The 16,830-nt window shown below is 38.5% G+C and overlaps 1 protein-coding gene across 9 annotated transcripts in view; it reads left to right on the top strand.

The window, feature by feature from the left end:
- The window catches only part of DENND1A (DENN domain containing 1A), a 600,479-nt gene that overhangs the window by 345,289 nt on the left and 238,360 nt on the right, over positions 1–16,830 (top strand). For all 9 annotated transcript variants that reach the window (XM_060200131.1, XM_060200132.1, XM_016185023.2 and 6 more), the window contains one exon: positions 7,767–7,812. In XM_060200131.1, the coding sequence (XP_060056114.1) occupies positions 7,767–7,812 (46 nt within the window). The remainder of the gene's footprint in view (positions 1–7,766; positions 7,813–16,830) is intronic.

Genomic DNA, 16,830 nt, shown 5'->3' with positions numbered 1-16,830 from the left:
TCTCTATCACCCCTTTCCCTCTTGATTTCTGGCTTGATTTCTATCCAATAAATAAAGATAATAAAAATTAAATAATAATAAGTCTTCCTGTCATGGACTTCAAAGCACCTTGCCTGTTCCTTAACAGTTATTAGGCACATACAGTAATTTACTTATATCATCTCTGCTATTAACTGAAGATTCCAGATACAGGAGCCAGAATTACTTTGTCTCCTCTATTCCAATTCAACATAGTAGCTGATACACAGTAATATTTGTGGATTAGTTGGCCAGCATCTGTACAACAACAGCAAACAAGCAGATAGTAAATGTTCTGTAAGATGTTTATTTTCTCTTTTATCTTCCTCAGTTGCCTTTTTAAAAAATCCAGTGTCCTGAGTGACTAGTTTATTTTCCTTTGTGGACACCATGAATCATGTTATTCTGTTCCTCTTTTAGGGCTGGTAACTAGAGTGCTCAGAGCCAAATCTGTGGCCATCCTAGAAGTATATAAAACCTCACAGCACACCTTTGAAGCACTAACTTCCTGCCAGCTTCCATTTCCCCCTTTACCTCTCTATTCTCCTTCCTTAGTTGCTGTTTTGGACATATTCGTAACAACTACCTTAAATACTATTTAGAAGAAAAAACACAAACATTTAAACTAAGAATGTGAGCATAGTTTATTCTGGCTATAAACTATCCAGTTTTTAATTTTCAACTGTATCAAATGCTCTTTTTTTTCTTACATCTAGTACAATGTTTAAGAGAAGTTAATAAGCAGAAGTAGAATAAGAAGCTTTGACAAGGAAGGATTTGGACTGGAATGACTGTTATCTGTAACCATGGGCAAGTTTCTAAGGATCCCTCCTCCCCCCCCCCTTTTAAAATTTTGGTGGAATTATTTAACTTTTTTTTTTAATCTTTATTTATTTATTGGATAGAGACTATCAGAAATCAAGAGAGAAGTGGAAGATAGGAAGAGAGACAAACAGACAACTGCAGCACTGCTTCACCACTCGCAAAGCTTTCCCTCTGCAGGTGGAGACCAGGGGCTTGAACCTGGGTCCTTTTTCACTACAGTGTGCACTCAACCAGGTATACCACCACCAGGCCCCAGAATCCCTTCTTTAATCTATAAAATGGAAGGTATAAATTGGCTTATTTGAGGATTAAATGAAAGAAGGCAATTAAAGTCCTGCATGGCCCACCATATTTCATTTGCGCTCAGTACATAGAACTTACCATCTTTATTCTTCTGCTCCCAAAATGACAACACTGTGGACTATGGCAAGCAGGAAACAGAATTCTAGTCTCCTGTGATATGTAATTCAGAATGACTAGACAAATTGTCATGTGCTTGATGCCAAAATGGGCAACCCAGATGAAAGCCTATAACAGAGGAAGCACTTGCTACTGCCGAGTTGCTGTTGGAAGTAGTGCTTGAGTTGGGGAGACACCATGATGGTTATTCAAAAGACTTTTCATGCTTGAGGCTCTGATGTCCCAGGTTCATTCCCCAGCACCTCCATAAGCCAGAGCTGAGCAGGCTCTGGTCTTTCTGTGTCTTTCTCTTTGTATCTCTCTCTCGCTCGCTCGTTATAATAAAGTAAAAAATATATTAAAAAAAAAAGAAAGCATGGTATAAATTCAGTGCTGAGAGGCAGGTTTATAACAAGAGAATAAGGGTGCTGAGATGGGAGGAAGGAGACTGCAGTGCTGAGACAGAATATGGAGTGTCCCACTTTGGACACTTTCTTTCTGAGGTCAAAGTATTGGTAACCTTGAGGTATAGGGACTCTGCTGCCTCTCCCACATTTCTTTCCTCCTCCTCCTCCTCCTTCCCCTCCTCTTTGTCTCAGGAAACTGTATTTTATGTAGTTGAGAAGCCAATGTTCTTTTATTCCACCTAACTCTCTCCAATTAGTAGCTGCTCACCTCAGGGGAACATAATTAAGAGGGCTGTAGGTATCTAGGGGGAAGGAATTAAACAAATTGTGAAAGTGCAGTAATAATGAACAGAGGCTACAGGACCATTAATAAGTCTGCAGTAACTATATTCATACCTACTCATGGCTAAGAATGAACTCTTACTGTAGAACTTACCTATAGAAGTGTTCTGTACCATAGACCTTGATTTTATACGAGTATTGGATAACTTGCTCTTTCGGTATAAGTGTGCATTGGGAGACAACATGGGCTTTTAGTTCAGTAGGTCTGAGTTTAAAGTATAGCTTTCCTATTTACTAGCTGTGTGACCTTGGGCAAGTTGCTTCACTTTCCTAAGCCTGTTTTCCAGTCTGAAAATGTGGATGAAAGTGCTTGCTTGCAGAGTTGCTTTATGAGTTATGAATACATAATGCATAAAAGCAGCTTGATTATAGTAACTCAATAAATATTACTTTTTCCCTTAAGAGAATTCAAATTAAGGAAACCTTTCAGATAGAGGTAGTTATGTTGTCACCATCTGATTCCAACAGTGGAACTTTTTTTTCTCCCTTTGCAGAAGAGGAAGAGATAAATATAACTTTTGCTCTTACAGAAAGTAACTTATGATGTCAGATTAATTCTCAGAGAGCAAAGGGAATTAAAGGCGTAATGCAAATAAATTCTCTCCCACAATTCAGAGATGTCGAATGGAATCCCATAGTTGTTGATTGCCATAGGGCACTTGTGATATAGTTGTTACGGACTGACTATGCATGAACCAGGACATAGCTGTTACTGTCGTCACTGCTTTAATTGTAGCATGTACATTGTGTTGCTCTGCATATGTTGTGTTTAATTACCATTTAAACTGTCTATAAAATCATATTCACATTCAGTATTGTAATGTAAAATCACTGTGAATACTAAAAGACACCAAAGCAGAGAAGTATGGTGTTCATTTACTGTTAGTGAAAGACATTTGCATAGATGTTTTCTTAAAATGCAAAAATCAAATTTTTTTCTGGGGCCTAATAAAGGAAAGAAGATGAAGTGTTAGTACTGAGAGAATCTTGGCAAAGCATGGACATTGATAGCTATGAATTAAAAAAAAAAAATCGGGGCCAGGCAGTGGTCCACCCTCTTAAGTGCACATAGTACAAAGTGTAAGACCCCTGCAGGAATTCGGGTTTGAGAGCCCCAGCTCACCACCAGCAGGGGGGTTCACTCCACAAGTGGTGAAGAAGATCTGTAGGTATATCTTTCCCCTCCTCCCTTAATTTCTCTCTGTCCTGTCCAATAAAATAGAAAGTAAAAAAAAAAAGGCTGTCAGGAGCAGTGGACTGATAGTGCAGGCACCAAGCCCCAGCAATAACACTGGGGGGGGGGGGGGAGACAAATAAATAGGACTCTGAATATGAAGATGGTTTTTGAAGAATAGCATAACCAGCTACCTTAGCTATTTTTTTCTTTTTTGTGTACACAAGAGTGGTAGTTGTTTTCTTTCTTTGACTTTTTTTTTTGTCTTTTTTTGTCATTCTAAGTGATAAACAGTGAATCATAGCTCACTCAGTAGTTTTGAATTCTTAGTGGTACATAAAATTAAGAATAAAGATATCCCTCTGGAGAAAGTGATAAGCAACCAACCCTAATAAATTCAGTAAGTAGACAGGTGACAGGAGAAGTTATCAGAAGCTTATGTGAAAAAATGACTCATGTCAAGCACCTCTCATTCATCTTGTAGTCTCAGCCATCAGTGAGGGTTTGCCAGGTCTCCTTCAGAACCAAGACTTATGCAAGAAACAGTTCTTTGGGGCATCAGTGAATGGAACCTATATTGACAGCAATATCAAGGGGTCAAGAAGAACCCATTTGGACAAAATGACAGTCACTGAAAAACTACCAGTATTGTTCCTGTGTAAAATAGGTACTTCATGGACTATCTCTAGTATTGGCAACAATCTTGAAAGATTTCTTTTGGAATGGGTACTACCCTTTAAAAAGGTGGGCATAGAAAACACTTTAAAACCAAGATATTCAGTACAACAGAAGATCTTTAAAAGTGTTTTAAATCTGCACTTTGACTTAGAAATTTTATGTCTGGGATTTTATACACATTGAAAATGACTTAGTGTATAGTCTAGAATAGGGTTCAAGAAATTTTGGTACAGCCACATGTAGAGGAATATTAGTCTTTTAAATAATTACAAAGATTGCTGTATATCATGAGAAATGTTAATATGTCCATCGAGAAACCAATAAGGTATATATGTACTCTGTAATTTCAAAGATAGCAAAATATTTCTGAATGTGGGCCAGAGTTGAAGGAGAAAAATGCAAAATGTATCTGTATAAAGATAACATGATCGGGAGTCGGGCGGTAGCGCAGCGGGTTAAGCGCACGTGGCGCAAAACGCAAGGACCGGCATAAGGAACCCGGTTCGAGCCCCCGGCTCCCCACCTGCAAGGGAGTCGCTTCACAGGCGGTGAAGCAGGTCTGCAGGTGTCTATCTTTCTCTCCCCCTCTCTGTCTTCCCCTCCTCTCTCCATTTCTCTCTGTCCTAGCCAACAACAATGATGACATCAATAACCACAACAATGTTAAACAACAAGGGCAACAAAAAGGGAAAATAAATAAATATTAAAAAAATAAGTAAAGATAACATGATCATGGATAAGAGTTCTTCACCATAAAAATTTCTCTTTACAATAAAGTAGAAAAAGGACATTTCTGAAGAAAGCAAGTCAGCAACTGAATTAACTATTGAGATTCAGGAGGCCCTGTTACTGCAAAAACAAACAAAAACAATGGAATAGTTTTCAAGTCAGGCAGAGTCTCCCTTTTTTTTTTTTAAAAAAAAAAGATTTTATTTATTTATGAGAAAGATAGGAAGAGAAAGAACCAGACATCACTCTGGCACATGTGCTGCCGGGGATCGAACTCGGAACCTCATGCTTGAGAGTCCAAAGCTTTATCACTGTGCCACCTCCGGGACCACTGGAGTTTCCCTTTTACAGATGTTTTACATTGTTAAGATTCTCCTTTTCTTTCTTTTTTTTTCCTCCTCCCCATTTGGACTTTGTAATTAGTAAATTTTGCAGAATAAAAATACAGTAGACTATTTGAGGCTTTGTAAGCAAATGATGACAATGTAAAAGGTATTTGTCAAAATTTGCATTCATGTAGAACATGGGACTGCTATGATTTCAAAATAAATGTGTTTTAAATATTTTCTAAATACAGAACTGTTGTAACTGTAACAATACTTGGCAAAGAAACTACATTTCTATAATAGACTATAATTACTCTTTGGAAAATTATCAGACTTAAAAAACATCTACCTAGTGATACTTTGTCCCTCCTTGCTTCTACAGTCACTTCTATAATAATTCCTCCTCTGCCTCCCCCCTACCCCTCTCTCTCTCTCTCTTTTTCTCTCTCTCCTTTGAGGATCTTGTTGGTTTTTATTGTAAGATAATAGGGCATTGAATTTGAACCTACATATTTAAAATTCTACAAATGTTTCTTTTCCAGATAAGAATCTGTGTTAAATTGTGTAGCTGTAGGTATTTATTTTCACCATGTTCTCACTGTTATTTGAATGCCTTTTTTTGGTACATTAAATCATTTGTTAGGTTTTTGCTCTTGTAATTTTAGTTAAAACTTACAGTTCTTAGTCAACTGCATGATTGAATGTAGGAGCTGGAGAAGCTGATTAAGGTTTGGTTAAATATTATGGGTTTAAGTTTTTCTTCCTATGTGTTAGACTGTGCTTCTGGACACATTAATAAGTGGCCATTTTTCTAGAATTCTGCACTCTTCCTGCTTCCTTTCATTACATTAGGCAAGGTTCCACTAGATGAGACATTTGCAGTCTTAAGACTTCCTGCCAGGGTTCAGACTTTGTATTTTTGACATTGAAGCTGTCGTGTTCCTGAAGCTGCTTAATTAGAAACACATTCGTTTCAGTGTACACTGGAAAAAGCTTGGACAGCAGAGCCAAGCACACTGGGAAGTTTGAGCATTTGTGTAGCTGGCAGTTAAACTAATGGTTTACAGTTTAAGGGAAAAAATATCGTAGGGCATTTCCTTGCCCCTACAAGCGAAGAGAAGCTGAATGTGCACAGCAGATACCATTTTTAAAAAAGAAAAGAAGAAAAGACAACTCCACTTTTATTGCAGTTGTGTATACATTTCTTTCTTTTGCTATTATCAAATACAAAAGTCTTCTAGAAGAATAGTTTCCAAACTGTGCTACTAATATTCAAGTCTGTTTTACAGGCTCCCAAGATATATTACTGCTGAGATCTGTAGCAAGGAAGACATTTTATATTCTGGGGAAGGATTTTTGCTTCAAGAATCTTATTTATTGAACAGTAATGAAGGAACTGTAGCCTCATTTTTAAATGTTTGTGCAATTTTTAAATTCACATCTGATATTTAAGAACCTTTGTTTGCCTGTCCATAGCTTTCAGGATATAAACTAAGTTCCTTGGCTTTCAGTTGAAAAAAAAACCTCTCCTGTTCATTTTTTTTTGGGGGGGAGGTATAATATATTTTTATTTTCATTTTTACTAGTGATTTACAAAACTACAAAATAACAGGTACAATTCACACCGTTCCCATCACCGGAGTTCTGTGTCCCCATTCCCTCCATTGGAAACTGCCATAGTTCTCCCAAGGTTACAGATATACATACCTATTCCTTCCTTCCCCAACCCTTTTTTTGCAAGAAAACTTTCCTAGTATAGGTCCACTTCCATTCCCCCTGCTGCCCCAGAGCTAAGATACCTGGTCACGACCACCCACCTCTGTCTGAGTAGCTACCTCTCAGGCTCATCAAGTACCTTTTGCACCTTTGACAGAATGTATCGCATTCTGGAGAGACCTATGGGAAAGTTACCAGTCATGGGCTCCCTACTCCGTAACATGCCTCTCCATCCCCAAGCGGGGAGAGTGAAAAAAACATTGTGTGGAAGATGGGCCTGGGGATTTAGGCTCAGTGTTACAAAGTCTGAACTTTGCACGTACAGAGGAGGAATTCTATCCTTTGGAGTCAGAGTCCAGGCTTGCCACTTTGTCAGATGAATTTAAAGTTTCTCATATAATGTCTGGCTCTTTTATCATTGGTAAATGAGTTAAGTGTTAACAGAAACTCCTGAAATCAAAGGGTTAATCTACTATAGAGTTGACTTCTCATTTCCTACTTAGGCACTCATTTAGGGGCCCTTTGTCCTATGAATGAAACATTTTAAAGGGCCTTTGTGTCTTACTATACCAGTGTTGAACATGTGTGCAACTAAGGAAGAGATCATTGTGCAATGTTACTTACCTGCACTTGGTTCAGTCAGAATAGACAAGTCATGTGTCTCGATAACAGAAACAGCAAATTGAAAGAAAATGTTTTTTCTTAGAAACGTATACCCTTCATTCAACCTCAATAATTTGCTTTCTCTATTATAATCATGGCAATAATAATACATGTGTCAGAACCTGCACTAGTCACTCCAAATGTTTTCTCTCATTCTAATAGCAGATTACAAGGTAGATTCCAGTATCCCATTTTAAAGCTAAGGCTGCCGAGGCTGTGCTGTGGCTTAGCTGCAATTCAGGGACAAATGCCAAGGCTGGTGCTCTTTCTGCCAGCCGTGCTACTTCTAATGCCGCCCGCATTTTGAAATTCTTCTGAAGTTTCTAGGCTTGGGAACAAAATGTCATATTAGGATCTTTGTTGTGAAAGGAAATGTAACTGTGCATACGTTTATTAAAACAGTTTTTCTCCAAATAGTGAACCATCTGTAATTTTCTGTCAGAAGCAACAGACATTAAAGCAGCTGTGTGTCTCTGTTTCTCTTCACAGTGCTCCCATGCCCTACCTCATAGGAATCCATTTAAGTTTAATGGAGGTAAGTTGACTTCTTTCCTGTCCAGATCTCTCTATGTGTGATTTGGTTTTACCATGTGGCAGTAAGAAATAATGCTCTGGATTCAGTGCTCTACCCATATGAGTGTGCAAAGCAGCACCTCAGGTACAGTGCCCACCCAGGTATGCAGAGCATAGCATTCAGTTTAGCTCTTTCCACTGGTCTCTAATTCCAGTGTTTTTCCCATTTTGTTCGGAGACGGTCAGTTTTCAAGGGTGACAGATTGAGGTTCAGAGAGGCAGGAGGAAATGACTCTTGGAAGAATCTGAGAGGAGAGAAATGATTTGCTTTCCAAAATGATTTATTTATTCTGGATCACTGTAATTAGTGTTTTTGTTGCAGAATAATGTACTAAAAGTAGATAGTATAAAGAAAAAAATTAAAATGAGTCACAATACTATCTCAGATTTGACCACTATTAGATTTTTTTAATGAACGTATGTATTTGTAAAAAAAAAAAGTCTGGTGTTATGTTGTATGTATATAATTTTGTATTGTTTCACTTAATATCATGACGGGGTCTTCTACATGTAAACACATATAGAATCCATTTGTAGTAGATAAAAATTTGCTATCATCTTTCATTCTACTGGGTGGCTATACCACTTCTTAGCCATTTCCTTATTATTGTTGGATGCAGACGTTGTTTATGATTTTTCACTATTGTAAATATCATTTGAGTGAACATATTTTTTATTTAAAACTTATAAGCATGAGAGTTGTACGAGTGAGTGAGAGAGAAGTCAGAGCACCATTTCAGCAGTTTGAATTCCATTCAGAGTCTATGGCCATACCACCCTGAACACGCCCGATCTCGTCTGAATTCCATTCAGAGTTTGAATCAAAAGTTTCAGGTATGCAAGTCCTGTGCTCTCCCAGTTGAGTTATTTCCCTGGCCACCAGTGAGCATCTTTATGCATAAGGTTTTATCTGCATTTTTACTTACTTCTTTAGCATAGAACCCCATAGCTTGGTCAAATCTATGAATCTTATGCCAGATTGCTTTCTGTGTGATTGTACCAATTAGACAGCAGTTCTTTTCAAAGACTTCCCTGTGTTTTTGTAAATGCTACTGGTTTGTAGATATGAACCCTAAGTTTTCCTTCCTCAGGAGAGAAATTTGTATTACAGTAGTAAAATAAAGGTGGGAATTAGGAGACCTGCTTGTTTTGCACAGGAGATAAGCTCTCAGGAAAAATCTACAGCACTGTCCGTCTGTGATGATGCTTTGCATGTCTTAAAGGAAGTGCTACTTCTCTTCTTCTGTTCCCTTCATTTCACGTCGACGAGGACCACCTGCTTCTTCACTAACTGTTGCACACTGTGCTATTGTGCTTACGAAAATGAAACAAGTTGGTTATCGAAAAACCTGTTTGTTTGACATTGAAAATCTTGATCAAAATAGACCACAAAAATCTGCTCAAATTTCTAATTTGACAGGACGGCCATGTGGCTCCTACATTCTGTTAACAGTTCCTCCTTGTCATCACCCAGCCCTGAGCACATACAGTACACAATTTATGGACTATCTTGGATGGTGTATTTAGATCAGATTTAAGAGATTTTCTTCAGTGTTTTACCTTTGTTTGTCAAATTTGGGGATATATTCAAAGTGCCTGTATAAAAATTAAAAGTTAAAAATGAATCCTTTTAATCCTTAATCCTTTAGTGCCAAATCTTACAGCATCTGAAACTCTGATCAAAGGACTAAAGAACTATTTGGTCTATCTGAGTTCACGGTTCTTTCCTGCCTATCCTTGTCTTCCATACTGCTGGAGCACAGGCTTTTTCAGACTCCATCTTATGTCCCTTTATCTTCAGCATTGTCCCAAGTTTCTAGTCGTGGCTTGCTTTAATTCTCTACATGCCCTCTAGAGATCTTGCTTAAGACTTTCTTTTTCTTTTTCTTTCCTTCTTCTTATTCTCCTCCTCCTCCTCCTCCTCCTCCTTCTTCTTTTTTCTTTTTTTGCCTCATCTTTCAAGGCAATGTTAGAATCAACTGTGATTCTAATATTGGCAGCCATCCTTCTGAACTTCCAGTCCAAAGTTTCAAGTGCCAATTGAACTTCACCTAGACTTACTACAGATGTCTCAAACTCAGTTTTAAAAAGTTTGTTACACACACACACACACACACACACACACACACACACACACACACACACACACACACACACATCCCAAAGCTCCTCCATCTCACTTTCACATTCCTGGGCCCTGTGAATGCTTATTAAAGTACCAAAATGTGACACATGGACCATAGTTGCATACTCTACTTCATTCTTCCTCTCTGACTTAGTCACTTCCTCCCTTGCTTCACTAACATTTTTCTTTGCTTTTGAAGGCTTAAGTACTCATTTAATAAGAAAAATGGAGGTCTCTTATATATTCCAGTTTTTTTCCTAGGTCCTGGAATTACAAAAAATGAATATATAATTCAGTCAACAAAATGTTGTGAGTCCCACCCATCTGGTCAATTCTGTGTTAGTAGCTTGACTTCCAATCTCCCTTTATATCACCTTCAAGTTTACTCAGTCTTTCCTGTTATTGAACTTTCTAGCCTCTTAAGGTTCCGCGTTAGTAACCGCAATAGTCCCCAAACACCTGCATTGCCATACCTCTACATGACCAAACCCTACCCCAATCTGTCTTCCAAGAAGTCTTCACATTTTGCCACCTGCTTTCCCTTACTGTATCTCTTGCTCTGGGTGATTACTATTTGCTTCCCTGTCCCTCTGTCTCATCCCTGGAAGTATGGGCTCTTTAGGAACAAGGACTACAAGGACTGTGCCTCCCTCACTGGGGTGCTCAGCAGGCTACCAAGCAGATTTCTGTAAAGGACAGAGAGAGGACTTAAAAAGCTGACATTTGGGCAGCTAATGACTCACATATAAAGTGCAGGACTTAAATATATGAGACCCCAGGTTTGATCTCCTGTACTACATATGGTGAACTTAAGTGTTCTCTTCCCTCCTCTCTCCTAAAATGAAAAAGTAAATCTTTCAGAAAAGAAAAAAAGCTGAAATTTGGAACTGATGTAGAGCTCCTCCAATAGACAGCCTTACTTTCAGAGCATGCCAGTGCCATAATTTTAGTTGGAGATGAGCATGTACATTTTCACTTTTAGATTATTGTAAGTAATTTAAAGCAAGGCCTTTTGTAGTAAAACATGCAATACAAAATATACATCAGTTTTTTGTTTGTTTTTTTTAACTAAAACTTGGGACTGTTTTGTTTATAAGTAAATGGCTTTGAAAAAACTTTTAAGTGAACAGGTTTGGGAGCTCTGGCCAAGTTAAGTCTTTGTCCTCCTTTGAGATTCAGGACAAGTTTATCATGCTAAACTCCTAATGTGGTTGCCCCACTCTTGAAACCAGGCTAACACACTTCCACAGTAACCTTTTCTAGGTGTATTGGGTGGCACTGAACTACCAAATCTTGGAATTCAGTCTCTAAGCCATGGAATAGACTCAGACTGAAAGCCATGTTCCTTCTTCCCTCCTTTCCTTTCTCCCTCCCTTCCCCCCTTCCTCCCTCCCTCCCTTCCTTCCCCTCCCTCCCTCCCTTCTTCCACCTTCCTCCCTCCCTTCCTTCCTCTCCCTCCATCCCTCCCTTCCTTCCTCCCTCCCTTCTTTTTCCTTCCTTCCTCCTCCTTTCCTTCATTTCCTTTCCTTTCCTTTCCTTTCCTTTCCTTTTAATTTGGGTTTCTCAGATTCTGTTACACCTCTCAGGTTAGAGAAATGTTTCTCCTGAGATATCTTCCAGGAATTATGGGTTATAGTGATCAAGGAGGAGCTTGTACTGGAAGCCCAAAAAAAGCTCTTTGAGGAAGGAATTTGGGAAGGCCTGTCTCCTCTCTCATACTAGCTTTCTTACTGGCAATTCAGCAAAAGGCTTATTTTTGACTGCCTTGTTATTTTTTCTTGAAAGCTATAGGCACCTTATTATGCCTTTGCATATGTGCCAGAATTTTTTAAACTTCAAATGAATGTGGCAGATGTTCATAAAAGTTTAGAAAAAGCTACCATAGGAAGACTTTTTAACCATTTTTATGACACTCAAGTTTTTACACAGAAAGAAATACAAATCATAACTCAAGTGTTCTGATTTGAAATGGCATTATTTTGGCAAAAACCTAACCCTAGGTTCATGTTCTTACAGGGGTGACCTAATCATGAAGAGTCTGCCTTTCCTTTAAAGTGACAAGTTTATAGCTGATTGTCATTCTTATTCCTGCCTCCTGCCTTTTTATATTCTTAGTGTCATTTAAGCAAGCATTAGTTTGAAGCTAGTGGTGAGTTAGAATACCCAATAATATTGTTATAGACCTAGTTTCTTCTTGGATAGAATCCTTATGTTAGCTGGCAGCTAGGAATTTCCAAAGTGTGCCCAGATTACACCTTGACTGTCTCCTTTCACTCTCTAGACTTCAGTTAGTTTAGGACCTTTTTCTGTAGCCTCTCTTTTGTGCATGTCTGGTAGCAGGTGTCAGATCACTTGTGGCAGATAGTACTTCTCCTGTTTGGTAAATGAAGGCTGTCCTATCCAAACTTGATAAACGGCTTTGTTTATAGATTTCAGAGTGGCATGAAGAATATGTGCAGAAGGTATTTGATGCCATCACTGGTGGCAGAATGGTCTGAAAGAAAAAAGGATAGGGCAATGATACAGTTTCAGACTAAGGTTCAACTTAGCCTGTAAGGGTAGCTCTACCTTTACATAGAGGGAGTTAAATGATTAAATGTTACCTCTAAATTCTGGCTCCTCGGCTTCCTGCTTATGTGATCTTGATCAAAGTAATTGGCCTTTTTATTGCCTCTCACCTGTAAAATGAGAGCATTGGCTACCCCAATCCCTCATGGAATTGTTGGGAAATCCAAGGAAGTAATACTTACTGGGTGTCTAACATAGTAGCCTATACATAAAGAGCTCAACAAAGGGGCCAGGTTGTGGCACACCTGGTTAAGCACTCACATTACAGTGCACAAGGACCCAGGTTCAGGCTTCTGGTCCCCACCTGCAGAAAGAAAGCTTCATGAGGGTGAAGCAGGGCTGCAGGTGTCTCTCTGTCTTTCCCTCTCTCTCCTCCCCTCTCAATTTCTCTCTGTTTCTATACACTAATAAATAAATAAAAATATTTATTTAAAAAGCTCAACAAAATCAGCAGGTTTTTTTTTTTTTTCATTTTCTCTTCAGTGGCCTTAAAGCTATTTATATCATTAACTTCATGTCTCTGAAATTGTGTTTCTGAGACTCTTACATTGCAAGGTTCATCATGCATATCCCCTAGGGAAGGAGTTTAACCAAAATTGATTTGTGCCTGCCCGGTTATCTCCAGATTATTGTCCTGGGAGCACACTGGGATTGAGCGTGGCACTTGTAGAATTTGACAAATACATTTCCAATCCTTGACCATTTCCCTATTGTGGGTAGTCTAAGACACATACATCTTCTATATATTTTACTTTTTCTAGATTTAAGATTAGTTATACATCTCTCGGGACTGTGTCTGAGTTTTAAGTAAATACGTCCCACACACATATAGCATATTCCAGCATAGGTATCTTCTGGTATGTGGTTGTATGCAGTAGGCATTCCTTTCTGTAATAGTACACTGAGTCATCTGTATACCGAGCCCTGCAACATGCTAGTAGTTCTATGTGAAATGCTGTGACATCATCCCTACCTTCACAGAGTTTTGTTTGAAGCAGATGCTGACAAGTAGTGATTGCAATAAAATTGATATGCCACAGGGAAACACCAGACCTAGTTTAAGGGCTCTGTATATCAGAAGGAGTTGCCTAAAGTGAACTAACAAAAAATAAGATTAAATAAGGGGCATTGTGAATGGTGTCTGCAAAAATTGAGGAGTGTGAGTAGAAGATTCATCGTTCTGATAGAAGCACTGAGTTGAAGGGAGAAAGGAGAGCTGAGGTAGGCAGGCATGGACCAGGCCATCCAGGGCCTTGTAAGCAGTGTTAAAGAGTTTGAACTTTATAGGCCAATGGAGAGTCATTGAAGGGTGTAAATAGGGGAGGGACATGGTCAGGCCTTCTCCTTGTGGGCCTTTAGAAACACAGTCCTTCCATATAAAATGCTTGGAAACTGCTTAACCATGTTAATAAAGTAAATTGATATTTGTAAAGATCAAGGTAATTCTTAAGTGAATTACACACCACAGCTTGATATATAAAATCCAGTCATGCTAGCATCTCAACCCCAAGCTTCTGGACTGACTGGCTACCATGCCATACAGAAGTGTTTGTACTGATGTTTTCTTTTTCCAGAGTTTTAAACACCATTTTTGTTAGATTTTATTTTTTCTCCTCAGTTTACAAGTACTTTTTTATGAATTAGATACTCTTTCTATGACCCAGTTCAAGGGTATGAACTTGGATTATATATGAAGTGGTAGTTTCAGACAGTAGGAATTGGGAGAATAAGACACAAGTGCCAATGGTGGCAGGCCCTTGATACCTCTGCCAGCGAAGGTAATTTCAGGAGGCACATGATGAGTGAACAAGGAAATTTCTGAGCTCTCAGTATCCATGATCTGTGAAGGATTTCCAGGACTCCCAAAACCCTGGATTTGCACATGTAGCCACTGCATAGAACAGCACTGAGCCACCATTCTGGGCATAGTACCCTGATGCCAAGTCAAAACTCATCTTGATCTCTGGGATTCAGAGACAACTTTTGTCTTCCTTGGGGCTCCTAGCTTAACTATGGGGCTTTTATACAAAATAACAGAATTCACTTATTTACAGACAAGAAAAGTCATTTTTTCCCTTTGCATTTCAAAGAACCTGAATTTCTGTCAAATGAGTTGGCACCATTTTAACTAGTTATATATACATATATATCTTTTTTCCTTTTCATTTTTCTCCTGGCATAGAAAAGCTTTCATCTTTTGTTCGTTTGGGGGGATATTTATTTTTAAACAGTTTCACAGTGAGTAAAGAATGTTTCTTGTTTACCATTGTACCATTTTGCTTCTTTACAGAACTTCACAGGTAGACATTAGTAAGATGTGGTTCACACTTGCTAACACTGTGATTGATGCCTGACTCTGTTCCATAATTAAATTCAGCTTTAACTGGTGGTTTGAATCTGTGTCCTCAAAGAATCAAGGAAGTCTACTTGAATTGTTTTAGTGCTCAGTGATCATTTTCCTTCTATATAGAAAGGGGATATGTGGGTGAAAAAACTCCACCTGGCAGTTTGGGCCGTAAGTTCACTAGAGTTTGATTGGGAGGAAACTGGCATCCGCTGAGTCCTTGCTCAGTTCTAGATGCTGTATTAGGTCATCTTCCTGTTTTCACCCAGCTCCCCCTATCTGACCTGTCAAATAGGAGGTATATACATTGGCAAATGAGGATGTGGATGCTCAGAAAGGTTATTTTACTATTTTTATTCAGTTCCTTGGGTATGATGAATTGTTAGGCTTTAGAGCTTCTGCTCTGTGCAGCCACCCATGAAACTGTGTGGATTCTGCCAACCCTGTTCCAGTAGCTTTGCTCAAGCCTTTCCTACAGAGCATGCTGTGTTGGAGATTGTGGTGATGGAAAGAGAGTCTGGCAACCAATTCTTCCAGAGAAAAGCTCTGAGTATACATGTGACAGGGACCAGACTACTTAAAAGCTCTCAAGGACCCCATTTATACAACACTAAAATTAAGACTATACATTTCAAAGAATTGTGGAAATTAACTGATATAATGAAGTGCATTTAAAAAACTGTACCAGACATTACTCTTAGTACTAAAGAATAAAATAATAATAACAACAACATTTAGGTCAATGAAACCCTGTTGTTTGGTTATTATATAAAGGAAAAAGTACCTTGGTACCTTGGTTTTACCTTAATTTCCTTAATGCTATTTGTTATCATGTAGAATCTTCACATGTAAGTCTCTATAAAATCCAGAGCATTCAGACTGAGTAGTCAGTCAGCAGTTCTAGTCAACTTGTAGTCCAAGGAAGGGCCTAGATGTAGCTTCATAGGTTTCCCCCTGGATTCTCTTCACAGTGGCATCAGCTTTTAAAAGGAGTGGATAAATGCCTCTTGTCATAATGTTGGACAGAGTCCATATAAAACAATTTAAACTTCTAGTAGTAATTTATGTAATCAAAGGGAACAAGTATTTCTGGCTGACTTAAGTATCTCTTGCAGTCAGTACATTTTATGTCTTAATTTGTTGTGACTGAAGTGTTCCTAGTGAGATGAGATAACCCACCGTTACCGATTAGAAAACGAGTAATTCATGGGGGAGAACTCCACTAGGAAATGTGAAACCGTAGTCAGTGCTTTTGTTTCTCAATGTTCCTATCACCACTTAGCCAACCAGTATATTTAAGTTCCATTTAGCAATGTTGAAACTGACTTCAAAGAAAACCTAAGGTTTATAAGTTGGTACTAAGAGAATCTTGAACTAATCAAGCTCCTGTCACATTAAGATAAGGAGCAGAACACAGGAGACTAGGTGGCACAATAGAAAGAATCCAGGCTCTAGAGTTCTGCAGACTTGAATTCAAATTCTAATTCTACCATTAACTACTATGTGACTTAAAGCAAACACCTTTATTTAGAAAACAGTGTAGTAGTGGAGAGAACAGTATGGTTACTACACCACACAGTTTAGCAACTGTGATCAAACTATTATGTTATCTTTGTAGGATATATTTATTTGAAGAATCCTTTATTAATAATAGTAACCCCTGAATGAGGTTATATCAGTCTGCGTGGCCTTTGAGTTATACAACTTCAAATTGCCACCCCTTTAAGGGAGTAACATCCTGTTTTGCAGATGGAGAAATAACGGGAACTTTTAAAGCTTTGATTCACTTATAAAGTGGGTGAGTTCTCCACTTAATAGGAATTTTAAATAGAAAATTGATAACCTGATTCATGGTAGGCACCAAATATGAGAAGTGATTGTCCAGTACTGTGTGTGTGCAAAAGGTACATTTCCTCTAAAACAGTCAAAAAGACACTTAAGAT

This window comes from Erinaceus europaeus, chromosome 10 (assembly GCF_950295315.1).
Source record: "Erinaceus europaeus chromosome 10, mEriEur2.1, whole genome shotgun sequence".
Lineage (NCBI taxonomy): Eukaryota > Metazoa > Chordata > Mammalia > Eulipotyphla > Erinaceidae > Erinaceus > Erinaceus europaeus.
The sequence above is the reverse complement of the archived record's forward strand: the minus strand, read 5'-3'. Positions and strand labels throughout refer to the sequence as shown.